General features: G+C 39.6%; 1 protein-coding gene across 5 annotated transcripts in view; it reads right to left on the reverse strand.

Annotated features, from left to right (window-relative positions):
• Window positions 1-1,336: 1,336 nt before the first annotated feature.
• RNF111 (ring finger protein 111) overlaps window positions 1,337-19,735 on the reverse strand; it is an 82,619-nt gene continuing 64,220 nt past the window's right edge. For 2 of the 5 annotated variants that reach the window (XM_019533472.1, XM_019533471.1), the window contains exons 10-14: window positions 18,284-18,410; window positions 8,057-8,149; window positions 7,054-7,149; window positions 5,382-5,485; window positions 1,337-3,633 (exon numbers count right to left, since the gene is read on the reverse strand). In XM_019533472.1, the coding sequence (XP_019389017.1) occupies window positions 3,516-3,633; window positions 5,382-5,485; window positions 7,054-7,149; window positions 8,057-8,149; window positions 18,284-18,410 (538 nt within the window). In that variant the 3' untranslated portion in view covers window positions 1,337-3,515. Of the gene's footprint in view, window positions 3,634-5,381; window positions 5,510-7,053; window positions 7,150-8,056; window positions 8,150-18,283; window positions 18,411-19,735 lie in introns of all 5 variants that reach the window. The other 3 variants (XM_019533469.1, XM_019533468.1, XM_019533473.1) reach the window with 2 other exon arrangements.

Raw genomic sequence — 19,735 nt, forward strand, 5'->3', positions numbered from 1 at the left:
CTCACATATCAAAAGTTTACTCGTTACTTAGAGCCTAACACATGTACTGCCCAGACATCATATCTGGAGTAACTCAAGGTACTTCAGGGGAAACCGTACTAGTTCAAAGATGAGTACTGAAATATGGTACAACTGACCTTGGCTTGGGATACTTCAAGCTGTTTTAAGCATTTTGTCAGTTTTCTTCAGAAGGAAGCATGAGCACTCGTACTTTCAAGTTTTCCATTCTTATGCAGTCAAGGATGTGGAAACTTGTATAGCAATCCACGTGGAAGTTTTGGGGATTTGTTCCTTTCTACCCAAGTTCCTGTCACTTTCCTAGACTCAAGTATCATCCTTTACATTGGTTCACTCAGTACTTAAGCAGCACCCGCTGAAGGAGAACATTTTAGTTCTGTGCAGTTTTTTTTTTCATACTTAAATACACATGTAAACATTTAGTCTTTCAACTGAGTTATCTTAACAACAGAAGCGGACAGAATTCTGGAATATAAATATAAATGACTATTTGTGGAAAAACTAACGAGGCCACATAGGTGCAGTATTTCAAAACAACCTGCTCTGTTAATGAAGATGATGGCTATTGAGTGTTGTATATAGCTAGAACTTTATATTAATCCTTCTGTATTGGAGACTCTGATTTCTTTCCTCCCCAGATAAATCTACTGTACATATGCGCATAAACAGCAATGCTAGGGAGCTGTTCTTTGGATGAAGTTTTATAAACGAGGACATGATTAAAACATACCATGAATGCTATTTTAATGAAAGAAAACACAGCCTTCAAATGATATCAGTCTAACATTTTATTTATTGCATACAAAAGGATTTGTTTTGACAATGGAATTTTATATGAAAAGTAATTTGATGCATACTGTTGAGAATCTTATCTTGAAAGTCAAAGATGCTGCAGAAAACTTAAGGCAATGCATCTAAGCAAGTAAAGCACAGTAAGTGGTAGACATTTCAAAAGCCCATTTATTTTCTTTTCCTTAAATTATGTCCAGTCACAACTTTCTGGAAATAAGAGTAGGCTGCAGCTTTATTAGCCCCTGCATTAGCACATAATATCAGGAAACTGTGATTCCTGGCAAATACGTAAGTGTTTAACATCACATTACAACATGGTATGTATACACTTAAAAGCAAGACAGCATCAGTATCAGTTATAAAATAAGTCAACTCATGGGCCACTTAAATACCTCTAGTACCAGGCAGTCAAATCTGGTGCATAAAAAAAATCCCACAAAATATCTGTGCTTCTCTCCCCCTTGGGAATGCGAAAGTGGACTCAACATGCACCTCAGGGCTTATTTCCACAGGTCTTTTTTTCCCGCCCCCCAGGTCCCATCAAGTACCTAGCAGGTGAGCAGCATCAGTGGTGATCTACCTTTCCTTGCTTTCTTCACATACATTGAAGAATGGAAGATGTTTGCCTTAGGGTCTTTCCAGTAAACGTTTACTCATTGTAACTCTCCCCACTATAGCTTCAGTCACACACCCACCCACAGTTCCCTGCAGGTACATGGTCTTCAAGCAGGTTTAATTTAAAACCTTGACAGTTTGGAGCAACCCCCCAAAAAATCATCACACGTTCCCCTTCTCCCACCATACTCCCCAAATCGAACACAAAAGTGGTTTAAGCCATCAAATGAAATTTACCTTTAACAGAGCAATTAAGCTTGAAAATTCCACTCATCACAAGTGTTGGGACAAAACTTCTCCCTGCTTAACGCCTTAGTTGCAGAGGTGTTAAGTCTATTGCCAGCAATGGACACTGCATTGGAAATGCTACTCCTAACAAACTGATTTAAAAAGAGGGGAAGCAGCGTTAAGCAGACAAACAGGCATCAAATTAGATAAGGTCACATTTATAAATGGATCACAAATTGTTTAATGTAAACAAAACATTTTGATTTTTATGTTATACTGTAAACTGTTTTACACTTATCTGATTATGAAGGACAAAGACAAGGGAAACCAAAGGTATTTATTATTCAATCCACTTACAAAGCAGGTGGCTTAATGCAAGCTTATTGACATGTTCATATATGATCCCATAAGAACATCTTTTCCAGGTGGTGACAGTAATACTGTCTTAATGTTTTTGCAATTTTTAGCATCTGTTGAGCACATTTAAATAAACTATACTATGCTATGTGTATAAGAATTGTGATAGGAACTTGTGTCCTGAAGTGGATTAAAACTTCCAAGGCGAAATGTTAGTATGTTAACTTAATTCTATATACTATATTATCCAGCAGATCTTATCTATAGAAAATATTTTAATCAGTGATGGACTGTTGGTAATTTATAAAGAGGGAATCTATGATCAAGGCAAGACTAGGTAACCACATAATTTGTGTCTGTTTCTACACAGATTTACACGTTTTCAAGTTACTAGTGAGAAATAAAACAAGAGACAAGTGGGTTTAGCTAACTTTATTAACTTTAAAACTAATAAAAATCCCATGAAAGATTTGGGATCTTTAAAAGTTCTATGAATGCATGGATACCTGCCATAAGAACTGCAGTTCTAAGTCCTGATTGAATGGTTTTACAAAACCAACGTGTGCAGATACTTTAAAGTACTTTGTAGAAGACTGAACAAATTTCTGTCTTCTGTTTCCATAAAAAAAAAAAAATCATTCAATCTGCAAGTATCTACAATCCAGCTAACTGAAATCAATATTTAGTGTTCATTAGAGCTGTTTCACAGCAGCAAATATTAAGTTAGGGATTCAAATTTCTAGACAGTGAAAGAAAATGATAAATACAATCTGAACAGCAGTCTAAATGTTTAATATTGACATTCAAATATATCTGCATTGTGCTGCAAGTTCAAAAACATAACACAAATTTGATCAGACAATACTCTGGTGACGAGTATTCCATCTGTGTCAGTCCGACTGAATATAGTTTGTATTCTGTTCCCCGTATTAAGGATGGTAATTTGACTCAGAACTGATATTGTAAATATACAGCAGCCATTTTTTCCTACTTAAGGAATGTCTTAATACACAATATTATCCTTTTCTAGATGATATTTTTACATTAAACTAAAATACGTGATTGATTAAATTAAGGAATCCATGGTTAGTAATGAATGAAATCATATTCTCAAAGCTTGATGCTATGTAAAAATAAAATAAAAAAAAAACAAAAAAGACCACACAACTCTACTTACTAAAGCAGCTAATCTTGCCTGCAAGTTTAGGGTCACAAAGCCCATAATATGTGCAAACAAATGCAATACAAAGAACCATGCAAAAATACAGTAAAATGAATTAAAAGAAAAACAATGTAAAACCTAAAAAAGCTTTATAAATACACTGAAACTCAACTGTCTACATGAACTGTAGGTCTAGCATTAGTTGTACCATGTAGCAGAGACAGCACTCTAGGTTCAATGCTTCCAAATCTGCGCAGGTAAGTCATGCCATCTTTGGTTGACTGCAGTACCAGGAAGGATGGAAGGGAGTGAAAGGGAGGAACAAATGTTCTGGAAAATGGTGTCAACTTTCACTTGGCAGTTGAGCCTCAATGTCCACTCTGCAAATGGGGCACTTCTTGTTAGTAATCAACCACTGATCTACACACACTTGGTGGAAAAGGTGCATACATGGAAGGCGCCTGTTATTGAGAGAGAGAAAAAATTGCATGTAAATAAGACCCTTGGAAAACTGATGGTAACAACAGGATGGACTTTCCATTCTAAGTTGACTGTTCGTTTCATACGGGTTTTTTTTAATGTCAGTTTTCTCTTAGGTGCTGAACTCTAATGGATAAAATGGACACTAGCCAACATAAAAGAACAAAGGATACATCCAATTAAGTTACATGTCAACAGGATCACAAATAATAGGCCTTTTTATGTTTAATTCTCTGGGACAGATTCTTCTGTTATAGTGTCAAAAATGACAATGCACAACTAAACTTACAAAACTCCTTGGTGTAGAACGTTATGGACGCTTTTACTTTTAAATCAGATTCCAAACAGGGATGTGAGAGTTTAAACATTTAGATGATAATTCATTACTGATATAAATATGGTTACCAGTTAACGTTTAGTGCAGGGCGCAATCTGGTGGGGAAGGTAAGCAGCACAGTACCTCAGGACCAGGAAGGTGGCACAGCAGGCGAGGAGGTAGGGAAGAATGGGGCGGGGAGGAAGGTTAGTACCTATAACTCCTCTCCTCTCCCTCCCAGCACACCAGGGGCTGCAGCGTGTTGGGAAAGCCCCTCGCCTGTTGCTGTCACCTGCAGCTTCCTGTGGGCAGTGTTGTCTGGCGGAGCTTGTCATGGCTGTCTCAGCCCCCCTGCCTCTGTCAAAGGCCCTAGGGAGCTCCCTGCAGCAGCGATGTCCAAGCAGGTCCGTGTGTGGCCCCTGGCTCCCTGCACTACTCCAGGCAGGCGCATGTGGCTCCTCCCCTGCAGCAGGGCAGGCGCTAGCCTGGGACTCCGCAGACCCCAGCTGGGACTACGCATGTGTTATCAGTTAACCATTTAACCAATATAATTAGAGGAGGTTAAACAGATACTTTAAAAAATAATACTTACAACCCTAGTTCAAAAAAAGTGATTGGACAAATTCATGCATGCTAGGTCCATCAGTAGGGATTCAACATGACAGTTATTAAAACTGAAACTTCAAAATTAAGAAATTCTTAGGTTTCTGAATGCCACAACATGAAGTGGGAAGGGGCACAGGACAGATCAGCCTAGGTATGTTGTGCTAAAATGCTCTCTCCCTTAGTATCCACTGTCTGTCACAGCAGAGGTGTCTGGGTTAAATGGGCCCATGTTTTGTCCCAGCATGGGTTTTCTTAAATCTGATGGACCAGCAGTATTATTACTCCAGACTTATGTTAGCAGAACAGAATTTGGCTATGTAGAAATAACCTATAGAATTTATTGTCCGAGGTTGCAAAGAATGCAGCATATTAAGATTTAAAGAGAAATTCTGCAGTTGGAATTCAAGCTTAGGTCTTGAGCCAAGACTGCATCCCCTTGAAATTTATGATTGCAACTGCAGGTGCTAACTGAAGAAACCTTCCCATATGCTGTTCCTGCCAATCATGCAATCCACTGCATATATTAGGAAGATTTTTACTCCACTGGACCGACAGCATTGGCTACTGTTGGAAAGAAAAGTGAATTTGAAGTACAAACGGCCCCCTAAAGAGTTTCATACTACTGTGTAGTTTTATTGATTTTATAAACAAAGAACAATGTAGGAATTAATTATTTCTAACTGAAAGACTGATTGTTCTGAATTAACTGAATTTATAAACCTTTCATTTGGTATTCTCCATGTCCAAAGGTGGTCTTATAGCTACAGCTTTGGTGCTGAATACTAAATACTAGTAGCATTTATTTACCTGACATCTTCACCCTCCTCTAATATAGACAAACAGATGGTACACTTTTCCTCTGTGTCTTCCTCTGTTCCCTCCTCCCCATCTTGCTTGCAGTGCAGTTTCCTCTGTGAGAACCAATCAGTTGTTACCTTATTAGCAGAGACGACATTATTGACAGAGTAAAATCTGTTATTAGACATATTCAACATTGTATTCCTATGAAAACAATAACTGACACAGAACATTTCACATTTAAATTAACTATTCAAATACATGCTTCTAACATCTCAGAAACTGAAATTAGTATAGAAATGAGCACAGAGTTAAATCAATGTCCAATGGCAAAAATTGGCTTACGGCTGTGGATTATGTTTAAGTCACCACAGAACTATTCCAGAATCAAAAGTTTTCTGAAAATAGGATTTTCAGAACTTTAACCTAAGCAGAATAATGGAGGCAGTGATATACACAGTGCTGTTGGAATTTTTAAGATGAATTATACATTTATTATACTCCATGGGGGCATCAACACAAAAGTCTGATGATAATATTAATGTCAGAATAAGCTATTTCATTGCTTGTTTCACCAGCAACATAACAAACATGGTTATTTGCTTCTGATGTAATGTTGATATCTAGACACTGGGAGAGCCAACTATCCCAGGGAGGGGGAAGAACCAAAATCTAGATACCTCTCCTTAATAAAAATGGCATTAAAGTGAATGCCATCACTGTATGGCAGTCATACATCATCTGTATCACTTCTGTAATACAACTACTTTCAACTGTTTCCTGAATCCCACTACCCAAACCCACTTCCCTCAACTTCCTGCATTCAGGAGGGCAAAGCATCCCATCCCATCCCAAGGAACCACACTTCAGATTCCCTGCCACAACAGTGAATCCAGCAATACCTGCTAATTGACAGCACTTTATGGAATATACAATGTAGAAACAGAGTAAAATTAATGGAAGATTAAAAGGAATATTGTACTGACAGGACCACACAGAAAGCACAAGGGGAAGAGAGGACTGGGGAAGACAATACTGCATAATTCTGGGGCTCTTGCTCCACATCTTAGGTCAAATATGCCACAGAGGATGAAGAGCACTGAATCAATCTTCCAGCTTTCTGCTTGGAGCAAAGAACTGTATGAAACCAGCCTCAACATTTTCTGGTGCTTCAACATTTTAGCTCATGTGGCCAAGGGCTGGAATTGAGCTGAAAGTCCTCTCAAGAGGTATGGACCTCCTTTCTTTTACATGTTCCAAGGTATGGCACTGTTTTTTGTGTTTCAAATACCCAAAACAACACAAGCCACTCCTCATTTCTATATCAAACAACTGCATCCCTTAAATTAACTACATCTTCTGTCACTTTTAAAAAGCTGGTACCTTTAATGAAAAGAGATAGCGCTCCAGATCTGCAAATTTTCTGTATCAAGAATCTGGGCATTATTTTTTCACCCTTAAAGACTCTCTTCCATCCTAATTTTGTACTCCAAAATGGAAAACAACCTCAAAATTGACACCTCTTTGCTCAATATCTTTTAAATTGGGCCCATTGAAAAGACTTACGTCCTTGGTCATGAACTGAAATACCTAATTCAACAACACTGGAAGTGCTAGTATTTATGATACCCTCAGAAGATAAAGTAATAGGCAGTTCTGTGATCTGAGATATTCTTCTTACCTTTTTGTATTTGTGAGGGTATGTGCACCTTTCAATAGTTCCCTGGGAGGCTCCACGGTTAACATTGCCTAATCGCTCTTCTAAATGAATCAGCTCCTGAAGTCAAGAGATAACCAGTGTGAAAACTGGGACATATCTGTAACTAAGTGCTAGTTCTATCCATTTGACAGAACAGAAACCACCATTAAATTTTCCCACTTACACACAATTTACCTGAAAGAAGCAAAATTTTTAATTAAATTATGTTGTGCAGGAAAAGTTGGGGCTTTCTGAAAACAAATGCACAGCACTGTTTGACATTTTAGGATATAGGGAAATACTGCGTTACTCCCAAAAGCACTGGAACGTTTTTATCATCTAGAAACCACCAGTCTTTATGTTCAAACATACTTGTGCCAAATGAGGAAAAAGTAATTAAAATGGTACTCCAATGTTTGCTTTCAGTCATTATGGCTCAAAAAAGAAGAAATGACTTAAGATGGAATTACAGTGACTGATTTCTTATTCTCCAGCACCACAATTTTAGTAGAATCATGAGCTCTTACTGAAGACTTTTTTTTCAGTGAACTAGTTCATTAACTCTCTGCATCTGATACTTTATTTAGTTTCAATTCCTGCACTACATGGTAAACAGAGAACAGCGCTGTCAAAGTGCCAAACTCCACTCCAGCTAGGTGGATCTTTGTATAGTTATCTAGAGGCACCAGTATCTTTCATCATGTCTTAGAAAGTATCAGATCCTATTTATAGTAAAATAAAGATGTGTCAGTCAATAGCCACCTAATGAAATGCTACATTGTCCAGAAAAAGGTCACCCTTTAATCGTTTTTCCAGAAACATTTCAGGTTTTAGCATCTATTCAGCTCCCAGAAAACTAAAAATTAACGGTATTTTGCTTACATTTCTTTTACATTCAAATACAGAACTAGTCCTGCAGCATACCCTCCCCCTCCTTCCCTCATGACACATTTTGGCATAGATCTAGGTTTATTCTATTACAAACCTCAAAATTGCCCCTGAAAGGGCCTCTGAATGATGTTCCATCCAATCCCGATGAAATGTAACGGATGTGAGGGTAGCCCGCCATGTCTGGAACCTATTCAAATAGTAGACGTAAGTTAAACCTATTTGGAACAGTTTTAGTATTTTACTGTTCATGTTGTAAAACATAAGATCCTTTTGCTTTTATTCAAGTCACTCTTCATCATTTATACTGCTTGGCTTGAACTAGTGTATACAATTCCAGCTGATAATATACTGCAATGCTACCTCTGAGCTTCCTTATCACGCTCCTCTCTAAATATAACCAGAAGCGAGAATCCTCATGGCAAACTAGACACTCTATAATAGTTCTCTACACCATCTGAGTAACAAATAAAAAAGGTTTAAGCTTGACAATGCTCAGTCACAGCCTGAGTTGTATAAACACTCCATACCAAAATCTGTATAAATTTAAACTCAACACCTCAAACTGATATGTGAAATCACTATCACGCTTGCTGTAGATTCTCAAATAAGACTTGTGATATCACAGAAGAATCAAAGTAAACAATCATTCTATAACAATAGTCAATGCCCTTATCTTAGTCAAGCAACGTGTGTTTTGGCATGCTTACAATTTAGAAGGCAAATCCAAGATGCAACTCTCAGCTTACAGAAGTCTTTCAAATACAACCCTAAGAACCCGGGATTGTAAACTCCTTGGTGCAGGGTCCACGTTTACACAGTAGAGCTATCCCAACTGGCCGCCTTGAGTACAACAAGTGACTAACAGTACTGACTCAATGTCTAAAATATACCTTTAATACTTTTCATAAAAAAGTCCTCTTTAGAGCTTATTGTTTAAAGGGTGGGTGGGGGTAGGGGGAAATTTTCAGTTTGCTTTAGAAACGAGTGGCAAATTAAAATGAAAACAGAGTCAAACTGCAAACTGTTGTAGGGAACAATGAGAGAGAAAAAGCTCCCCATTTTTTAGCTTCTGAAAAAAAATGCAGCATTCCCCTCAATGAAGGCATCTAGCATGTTACAGGTGCTATAAATGATGGCTCAGAATAGTTCATCCTGAGATGTCAAGATGTAATCAGATTGAACTATTGATATCAAGGAACAGTTGATTTTCACTTTTGTGCCAAATATTTCTCTGTCCTGATTATTTTGGAAAAGAAAGAATAAAAGGAAGGAACTTTTATGCATATACACTTTTAGGTTTAACTTTAATTTAATTTTCACTACTCAAACTTGATATTTGTAATGTAACTTTAAATGCCAATAACAGACTTCACCTTTAAGCTAGTTTTGATACAGCCACAATGTATTCCTACAACTGATTATTCAGAAATGCTTAATTGTATGGACTGCATTTAAGTAGAGATTTATGGATAGGAGCATAGTGTAAGACTAACTCTCATTATAAACATATTTTTAAAAAAGTAATTCACACCAAGCAGATATTTGAAAGCAAACAAAACGTAAGCAGATGTTACCACCAATTCTTGCAAGATAACTTGAGGGGCTGGGGGGAGAGGGGGGTATCCCAAGTCTGAATCAATCTAAAGAGTATATAGCTAGACTGTTACGCAATACTTAAAACTGATTTGCAACAGTTACTTACCAGTAAAAGTGAAGCTAAATACCATAGCCAGCATGCAGTCGTGTTTATAGGATAAACTGAGAGAACTAAAGCCTTCAAAAAACAGGGCATCTATCAGAGGTATATGCACACTCCCTTCAAGAGACTCAATTACTGAACACACCTGGGGCTGCATGTGAAATGTGCATGGTGATCAATTCCTGTACTCTAAAAGTTTCCTAACCATCTGTGGCATTTCCAAAACACAGAACCGCTCTGCTCTTAACCCTCCCTCTGGCTTTAGTTACATGAAAAGCTCCACAGGAATCTGACACTTCCAAGAAAGTTCAGCATAACTTAAAAATTTCTGAAGTGAAGCAAGAGTAATTCTCTTTACAGTAGTGCCATTGTACATTTTGTACTTTTTGACCCTTCATTATGGACAATCTATGCTCTTGAGATTATAACAAGGGATATCCTCTATTTAAGCACCCAAAAAAAGCCTATAGGTCACTAAAGGATGCCAGCCATACACATGAAAATTAGAACAAAAATATCTGCACTGTCAAATTAACTCAAAAGGGTAAGTTATCTGAATGCCTACTTTCAGGTTTCTTCATTTATCACTTTGAACACTCCTGATCCAAGACAGCTTTTATTTCCAGATCCTCCCGAGCTCCAAAGCAACAACTCAGAGAATCCTGGCCTGACACCAACCACATTTTGCTTTCTAGAGCAAATTTAGACTCAAGGCTTTATCCATCTGGAATTCTTCCAAATAATTTTATCCCAGATCAGATGATCCACTGGCTTGCCATCGAATTTTCTATCCTCAATTATGGTTTTCAGTTACATGGACAGTGAACTAATGCCTCTGTGTTTTCAAACTTATACAAACAGGAGAAAGGGGTAGGCAACCCCTGGCACAGGAACCAGAACGTGGCATGCGAAGGCATTTTGCTTGGCGCACGTGCCTCGGGGTGGACAGTGGGGAACGGGCCAGTGCTGTGCTGCCCCAAAAAGGATTGGGCCCCTCACGGCTCCCCTGCCATCCACCCCTGGTACTCCAACATCTTACAAGTAGAAGCTGTGGGTGTTTCCAGCGCCCTGCCCAAAAACATTGCTGACAACCTCACCCTTAAGATGCAGCTGGTACATTCAAGAAACTGTTTACATAAAAAATATGAAGATCAGGAGCAATTTTAAGATTAGAGAGGTAACCCCAAGAAGTGCTGCACAACATTCATACGTGCATCCCATACATCTCTGGAAACTGTCTGGCTTAAATTGTCCAGAAGAAGATCCCTATTTCTGTGATGACACACAAGTAAGAGTGCTGTCATTTCCTGACAAGAATGGCAAAGGGCTTTACACGAGTAGTTTTGCCTGTTGGTCTTCCACAGTCCTTTTATTTCTTAAATAAATGTTCGTGTCTAAAAGTCCCTTCGGGCAAAATTCTGCAGGGCATGCTTGTCCTTCGGGGGAGGACTGAAACACTCCATTCCTCCTTGTTCCTTTTGTTTTTTTGTTGATGTTTCCAGTCTGCCTCCCATATAGGGAGATGTGCTGCACTGCTGGCTACTTACCCAGAGTTGCATGATGCACTGTAACTGGGATCCACAAGGAAAAAGAAAATGCATTGGCTTATTTGGATTTCTTTCCTTTTCTGAAGTGGGACTCTGAAATGCCAGGAGTCATCCCAGTTGTGTTAAATTCAATTTGGAAAGGAAAGGGAATACCACATTTTGTTGCATACAGTATCCCCCTGGAATAAGATCCGGCACTTGTTTTTGAAAGGCAGAATGAAGAAAAAAAAATTATCTTTCCTTGTAGTGAGTGAGTGAATAGCAGCAGTCAGGGAGCAGAGCCTGCTCCTTCTGCTCCCTGTCAATCATGTGTCAGTTAACAGCCACTTAATGCTACACTGTCCAGACTTTTTTTTCACTTTTGCCCTGACAAAACCCAAGCAGCAGAAACTGCTGTTACCATATTTCTTCACAAATAATGCACCCCTGAATTTCTAGTATCTGTTTTTTGGGAAAGAGTGAAACAGTATGCAGGCAAATATGGTCTGTCATGGCCAAAAAGTGGGCTGCACTACAGACAGAGCCAACTGTAGCTGGGTGCAGAGCCCAGGGCAAATCAGCCTGTGCAGGGCCCCCTTAATATTGCGCAGGACCGTGGTACCCCTGATAACAGGAGGTGGTGGGGGTGTCCATTGTTCTTGCATGGCGTGGGGCTGAGATTGCAGCTCCAGGCGGGCCCTGCAGGAGGGGCCACAGTCACTCCGCCTGACTCCGTGGAGCACCCAAAGTGCAGAGCCCGGGGCGGTCACCCCAATTTTGCCCTACCTTAGGGATGGCCCTGACTACAGACATCCCTGTCCCTCTTGAATGCTCCCCTCATGCAACAAGCCTGGATTCTCTCATCTCTCAAAAGTGAAAGCGTGCAGCTCAACCATTCTAAGTGCACTGTCTACCCCTCCTGCTTCCCAACCATGTTAACATAACAGGCACAACTAGGTTTAGCAGCAATCAGCCCTTTTACTGCAGAAACTTGTGAAAGCAGCTCATTCAAAATTAGGGATTCAAAAACAGATTTTTCAAAACCAACTATTTATTTATTCATTCATTAAGGAGGTAAATGATTTACAGAGAAGGGGTGAGAAACAGTAAAATGCCTATACACATAGGTCTTTCTAACATCATCTTGCCTTGCAAGTTTCTATAATTTTTCATAGCTGTTACCCCTGGATGGTCTCACTGACCTGAATCCTAGCTTGCTGCCTGCCCACTATAAACACTGCATGCTTTAGCATTCTTGGACCCAAGGAAAGTGCATCTTACTAGTTGATCTTCACCTTAGTGAAGGGCAAAGTTCTCTTGCAACAATGCACACTAAACAGATCACCAGAGCCAATGCAACTTACTTTGCCATGGGGATCCACATCATACCTACTTGCTATTTGTCATTTTTAAATGTTTGGGTCACCTTTTTAGTCTCTACATCAACTGGCCAGAAACTGCAACATGTATGTTAGGTTTGCTCATGTCCCCATTACACACAGTTGAGCTGCAAGTGCAATACTGTGCTAGGAACAAATTTTTACACAACTACTTTTATCTGCTTCACCTCTTTTTCCTGCAGCATATTTCAAGAGCTGCTAATCTGCCTTCTTCCTGGCAGCAACCACCAATGGTGAATCTGATCATGTTACACAGCAATATAGGTATCCACAGACATTCAGGTAATGAAGTTTATCTACTGCCTAAACAAATGGAGGAACAGAGGCTGGGTTACTACATCAGCCATGATGAACAAACAACAGGTTACCTTTGTGTGCTAATCTATATACTTCAGACACAATCTAATGACTAGTTTGAGTTTATCACAATCCAAAGCAACCCTCCATGAGTAAAAATTAAAACTAGTCTTCAAGTGCTGACAGAGATTTGTATATACAGGTTCATAAAGAAATGATAAACAGCATTCATGACATTTTGGGAGACATTCATGACAGCAAAGACCTGCCTGAAAATCTCTACAGAGTTATGCTCCTAGAAAGTGAAAGCCACTGTCTGTTTACAGATTTAACAATGGTAGAGGTAACCGTTAAAGACTGAATCACTGGCTGATAAGCTAATAGATTAAAGCCCTTTAAAACAGTAGTTCTCAACATCCTTGTGGCACAGAAGAGCACTCAAGAAGATGTGTTCTGGCACTTCTCATAAAGAGAGACATCTATAAGGCACAGAAGTAATAAAAGGTCCCTTCTGTGTGTTGTTGGGGGTTTTTTTAAAAATCACACTCCCAGAGGGCAAATAGTTCAAATACTGAAATGCCTCAATTTAGGTCATCTCAGATGAATCCAAATGCTGAGTCTCAACAGAGAAGGAGGTAATGGAACAGTAGGTTTGTCAGGATCTGCCAAGAACTACTGTTGTAAAAGTTCTTAAACAGAGTGAAATGGCAACACTATATGACCAGATAAATCCATAGCACGGCCTTTTCTAATTTGGCAAGACTGCAGTCTAAGGGTACAGTGGGCAGGAATGTAAAATTCCCAAAAGGTTCTTGGGCTACACTTCAGCCATCTCAAAACTTCTCTGCACTTCTACTCCAGTGACCTCTAAAAGAAGTTTGTCCCAGTGACAGACTCTAGGGATATTAAAAATGGGTAATGAAGCTCTAAATCCAATTCTAAAAAAAAAAAAAAAAACCGACGAAAAAATCCTTTCAATTACTTCTCAGTCTTTCTATGATCTATACACAAAGCTTGCCCAAATCAGATCAGACTTCTGTTCCACAAGAGATGTCCTACTTGAATCCTGACTTCTTCAACATCATGGCCTACAAGCTACGCACTTGAACCAAGACAAGTAAGGATCTCCAAACAAAACCAGCTGCACCACCGAGGCAATGTGGAGCCAGAGCTGAGGGAGTGCTGTGATCTACTCCCTGCATGCCCTTGCCACGGAACTCAGGCTCATCGCAGGAGTGTGTGGGCAGCGGATCGTGGCTCTGCCCTGGCTCTCCCAAGATCCTGTGGCCTCCCTCACCCTGCCCTCCCATTTTGCTCCCAGCCACAGCCCCATCCCAGCCACCCACCCTGCCCACGTGGGTCGTGCCCCAGGTGGCAGGTGTGGGCAAGATGGGCCAGGATGCCCAAGCAGCAGGGCTGGGTCCAACGGTGACAACCAAAAGGAGCTGCTGCTACAGTGGCTTCTGGGGAATGGGAGTCTGCCATGGGCCTAATCCAGTTCATGGGGCAGACTTTGCCCACCCCTGCCCTAAAAGCCAAAAGGCTAGCTTGCTCCCTCTCATTAAAAAAGCCCCTAGAAATGCAAGCCACCTTTATATTAGGAAAATCAGGACTGTTTTTAACATGCGATAAAGTTGTAAAATCTTAGGTTAAGTGTGGAAATTCTAGTTTTATTTTTATGTAGCTAGTCAAAGTGAATGTACTTTTATGTAGTAAAGTCAACATAAAAATGCAAAATAATAAAACAAATTATTATTTAAAACTAAAATCACCTGGATCTAAACAAAAAGTCTTCAAGTGAAGTATCATTAAAATAGTGATTGCACTTCAACCTAAGCAACCCACTAGTTACCTCACCCTTCACATCCTCACATTGTGCAAAAAGGCTGCAGCACCCTACAAAAGAGGTTTATAGGCAGAATAGCAGCCAGACATTATTGCATAGAGAGCAGCATCTAAATAAGCCCATTCAGACAAAGTGGCTAAGCGTTGACATGGCACTGCTAAAGTGGCAGTGTCAATAATTTCTTATTGTTGAGAGAATCAAAGAGGTACTAATCTAGTTTCTATCAGCATAAACAGTTAGATGTTTGAGCTGACATAAGTATTTAAATGTGATTCTATTCTACCCTGGCTCAAGTCTCTGAAAAACTGTTAGGGCAAAAAGGTTTGTGGCTCCATTTTTTCCTCATTTCTTGGGAGTTAAGTCTTAAGGCTAAGATGAACATGTTACAAGAAGTAATGATTCTCAGAAATGCAAACAGAATGGAATAGGACTGGAGAACCCCAGGAAGTTGAACAGGATCTGGCCTTTGCTGTGTATTCAAGAGGAAATCAAATCAGTTAAGTGCTGCTTCTCATTCACCATCACGTCTACAAAAGAAATGGGTCCAAGATATGAGTAATTTAGGAATTGTCTTTTGTTTAGCAGAGCCATCTCTAAAAAAAAAAAAGTTGGAAACAGTGAAATTTGATGATTTCATCTGCACCAGGAGGCTGGTGCACCTGGCACCGCTCAACAGGGCTCTGCACTTGGCTGCAGACGCACCACTCACAGGGGATGGAGACAGGGACAGACTCAGCAATCGGTTCCATCCTCTGAGAGTGGTGCTGGGCTCACAGGGTATGGGACTGTGCCAGCTGAGCACCAAGCCTGGCCCTGTCTGCTGCGAGCAACACTGTCGAGCGCCACTCACAGGGGACAGGGCTGGGCTCAGCATTTGGCTGGTGCAGCCCAGGCAGCACCACCCACAGAATGGGACTGTGCCAGCCAAGCGCTAAGCCCAGCCCTGATTTATAAACCGTGCCTATGAAAATCCTAACTTTTTGCACCAGGAAACTGGGGTCGACCATGCACTGTGAAGTATGATAGCTTATAACCCCAAACGATTCCTGAAGTCTCCTTGGGATTGTAGAATAAAATCAAATCAAATGAAAGCAGTAATCTTAGCAGCTCTTCCGGCACATAATTCAGCCAGTGTAGGAAGGGAAGGAGCTATCTTCTTACATAAATGAAACAGTTGTAAGTGACTGAAGTTTAATGGCGGACACAGTAGTAAAGGAAATTTTACATTCATGACAACCATGTCATAAAATTCTTAAGAACATGCTTACACAATAGACACTGAACTCAAGGCATGCTTACCAGTGCTTCTCTTTTCACATTTTTAAGAGATCTGAATTAATTTTACATGCTCATTTCACAATCTTAACTATAACCACTGGTCTTCTGCCAGAGAAAGACTCAGTTGACCCCGAAGATACCAGGGCATAATGATACAAGTGCTGCTTTCCCTCCTTAACAATCACAAGGTAACGGGAAGAACATAACTGCGCTTCAAGGCATGCTAATTGCTTTGTATGTAAAGTCTCCCTCATAATGCACAATTTCTCCTTAATCTATAAAATTACCTGACCAGGATTAAATAAAAAAAAAATCAAAAACAAAACAAAAAAGCCTTCCTAGGATTAACCACAGCTTTTCCATTTAATTGTCCCTACACAATGAAGCATGAATGGAGAAAGTCTTACCCCTGACCTTCAGACACAAAAGATTCCTATTATAAACCTATGGAGTGGAAGCCAGAATCTAAAATGTATACAGTTCCCCCTACTCTGTTGTTAACATAATAGCCTATAAGAGAGTCCAATGCACTCCCTAAAATGACGTTTTAGCTGAAGCCACAGATCAGTGAAATCTCACATGCATGTGAAAATAGGTACATAGCAAGTTTATGACATCTGGTAAAATGTCCAACACTCCCCAAGTGATGAAAATCTAGAGCAATCTGAATTCTGAAGATTTGGGATGAAAGACTTCCAAGGTCTGAAAAACGTTGCACCACACAGACTTGTAATCTTTGTTTCAACTTTATTACAAAACTATGCAAAGAAGCTGAATTTCACTCCTTTCTGATGCTAATATAATTTGCTGGACTATTACAGTGGTCCTTTGCATTAAGAAACTGTATTAAAAGCAACTCATAATTAATGTTTATTTCCTATATACTGTACCAATATAAAAAGGGGGGAAGAGAGTGAGATTAAAAACCCAGTTTTGTCTTATCAAAGAAGAACTGACCTAATTTAGTAAGTACACAGAGAATTAGGATTTGCACAGATGGTTTGTGCAACACAAAAATGAAAACATAACACACAAATTGACAGTGACCAGAAGCTATTTAACTATACTAAAATACAGAAATACAGAGAGACCGCTCCAAAGATGCAATTCCTCTAATCATAAAGTCAGTCATCCTTTATTTTCAAATATTTCCAAGGCACAGGTTTGCAGCAAGGTGTGCTAACTGTACAACAATGCAATAGAAACTTAAATGTCTTTAAGGTACTGGGCGATGTTTTGCCATGTTAGCTAACTAGCAAAGAGTAAAGCAATGTACAAACAAATTATAAAAAGTGCAAAACCATTGATCCAAGAGGCTGCAGGTTTATAACTTGCCCCTAGCCTTTATTTTTGTACATGGTAGAGAAGACACACTTTATATAGTAAAAATTAGAATCTGTATGGTAATAGCTATTCTAGGGCTTGTCTACACACAGACACTCAATTCAGACTAATTTATCACACCTGTGTGGCTCAGACAATATCCTTAAAAATCATGTATGGAGGTTTGCTTTGGTTTAGTTAAATTCATTTCCAAAACATATTAAATGAAACTGGATTAAGGCCATTTTAATTCAGAATAAGAGTTTCCACTTGGAGATTTAGTGCAGTTTAATCAAACCACTTTAAAGTCATGCTGTTAGTTGATTTGGGTTAATTTCCCTGAAACTCTTCACATAGGATAAATTCGTAATTTAGCAAAACAAGGGAAAGTATGTTCCATCACCAATATTTTGGCTTCCCTGTGCCCTTGAACATAAATTATGTACTTAACCTCCATTTTAAAAGATGTTCATTATAAAGAACTGCTTCATTTGACATTCAATGTTATCTTGAAACAATTACATGTATATAAACTCCTACTGTGCTGTAAGGTGAAATCTAGAATAAACATCAATACTAATTTCTTGCATACTGTTTGGTAAGTTAAAACATTACTACTCTGAAGCTGGTTACAGCAGGACCTGAACTTTTAAAAATCAGATGCAGAGGGTCAATGCATTATTATGCAAGAGGCAATTTCATTCAGATGTCTTCCATTTTACAAGGCTGAAGTTGAAATGTTAGTGTCCTAAACTTATTTTATTTGTTCTAGCTTTCCATGAAGCATCATAAACAGAATCAATAAAGTAAATCTTTCTTCATTTGTTCAGTCCAATAAGTAACTTTCCCAATAGTTCCTACCAATCCAATTTAAAAGCGACACACCTTGCATGAAGGAGGAGATATGCTTTAAGACATGCAGGTAGTACATAACTACCATAAATGATCTTACCATTAAAGGAAGAGCCCCTATTTGTAAGTGATGAAGTCGAGGAGGTGCATGGTAATGGGCCAAATGAGGGTGCAATGGGCCTGGTGGGTAAGTGGCTGCAGTCACTCCAGCTTCAATTCCTAGTTCCCTGTCACAGAAGCAAAATGTAACATTTTAAAACAGTCACTTCTTGCCCCCAGACACAACTCCAATGCTCTGGGAATTAGATGCTCAGAAAAATTAAGACACAAGAGGGGCATCTACACATGACAATTTAAGGTGCTTTATTTAGCCCAATTTAAGGTGCATTAAGGGTGCGAGTCTACTAGAGGTACACCAATATATAAGTCGTATATCAGATCAGCACCAATAAAAAGAAAATTAATGTTATTGGCAATCAGCTTTTCTTGGCTGGTGTAGCCAATACTGTCACCAATAAATGCCACATGCATGCGCACAGCCAGGAATGCAGCCCGGCAGCTTGGAGAGCAGTGTCCAGCATATAGGTCTGTGAAGGGGAAGGGACAAACGGGGCAGACGCTGCCCAGCCAGGGCGGTGAATGTGACCCCAGGAGTGGGACAGAGCTACAGGCAGCTCATTGGGGGGGCATGGGGGAAGGGGGGGAAGTCACATTCACCACCCTGGTTAGGTAGCCCCTGCCCCACTCCCTCCCTCATCATGGGGATCTCGATCGGCCGTCCCTCATACCCCTTCTCTCCCCCCCCCACAGACTTACCAGCAGGAGGCTGCTCTCTCCAAGCTGCTGGGCTGTATTGTGTAAATCGGCTATCAGATCGGCGTTGGCTGATATAGCTAGTAAATAAATCAGCCATCGATATCGGTCAAGAAAATCTTTATCAGTGCACCTCTAGTGTCTATGCGTGCATGCCCTTAACGTGCCTTAAAAATGGCAATTTTAGGCTATTCATGCCTATATTTGATACCTGCAAAAGCAGGTATCAAATTTAGGCACAAATAGCTAAAGATCATTAACACAAGTTCAGATGCGTTAAGGCGCATTAATACTGTGTATGGACTGACTTGGGACTAAGTTTAGTCTCATGTCAGCCTGCATGCACCACATTAATGTACTTTAATGTGTGCGCATGTAGATGTGAACTTAAAATTGTTTTAATGCGCATTAAATGTGCATTAAAATTTAGGCGTGCCTCAATGCACATGTAGGCATGCCCAACATAGACTAATTAAGTCTTTTCCATTAAACCAGTTCTTACTAACATCACCATTTCCCAGACTGCATTTATCGCTAAGTAGCTGGCTTAAAACTTTTTTTTTTTAAATCAGCAAAAATAAATTAACAAATACGTAGAAGTAACTGTCATCACAGGAATCATGTGTTAGGCACATCAACTCTATTAATAATTTAGGATGTTATATTTCCTCAAAACAATGGCTCTGCAGTTTATTGTTAATCATTTCAGCAACAGATTTTTTTTTTTTTTTTAGTGGCT

This window comes from Crocodylus porosus, unplaced genomic scaffold, assembly GCF_001723895.1.
Source record: "Crocodylus porosus isolate Cpor-Errol unplaced genomic scaffold, CroPor_comp1, whole genome shotgun sequence".
Lineage (NCBI taxonomy): Eukaryota > Metazoa > Chordata > Crocodylia > Crocodylidae > Crocodylus > Crocodylus porosus.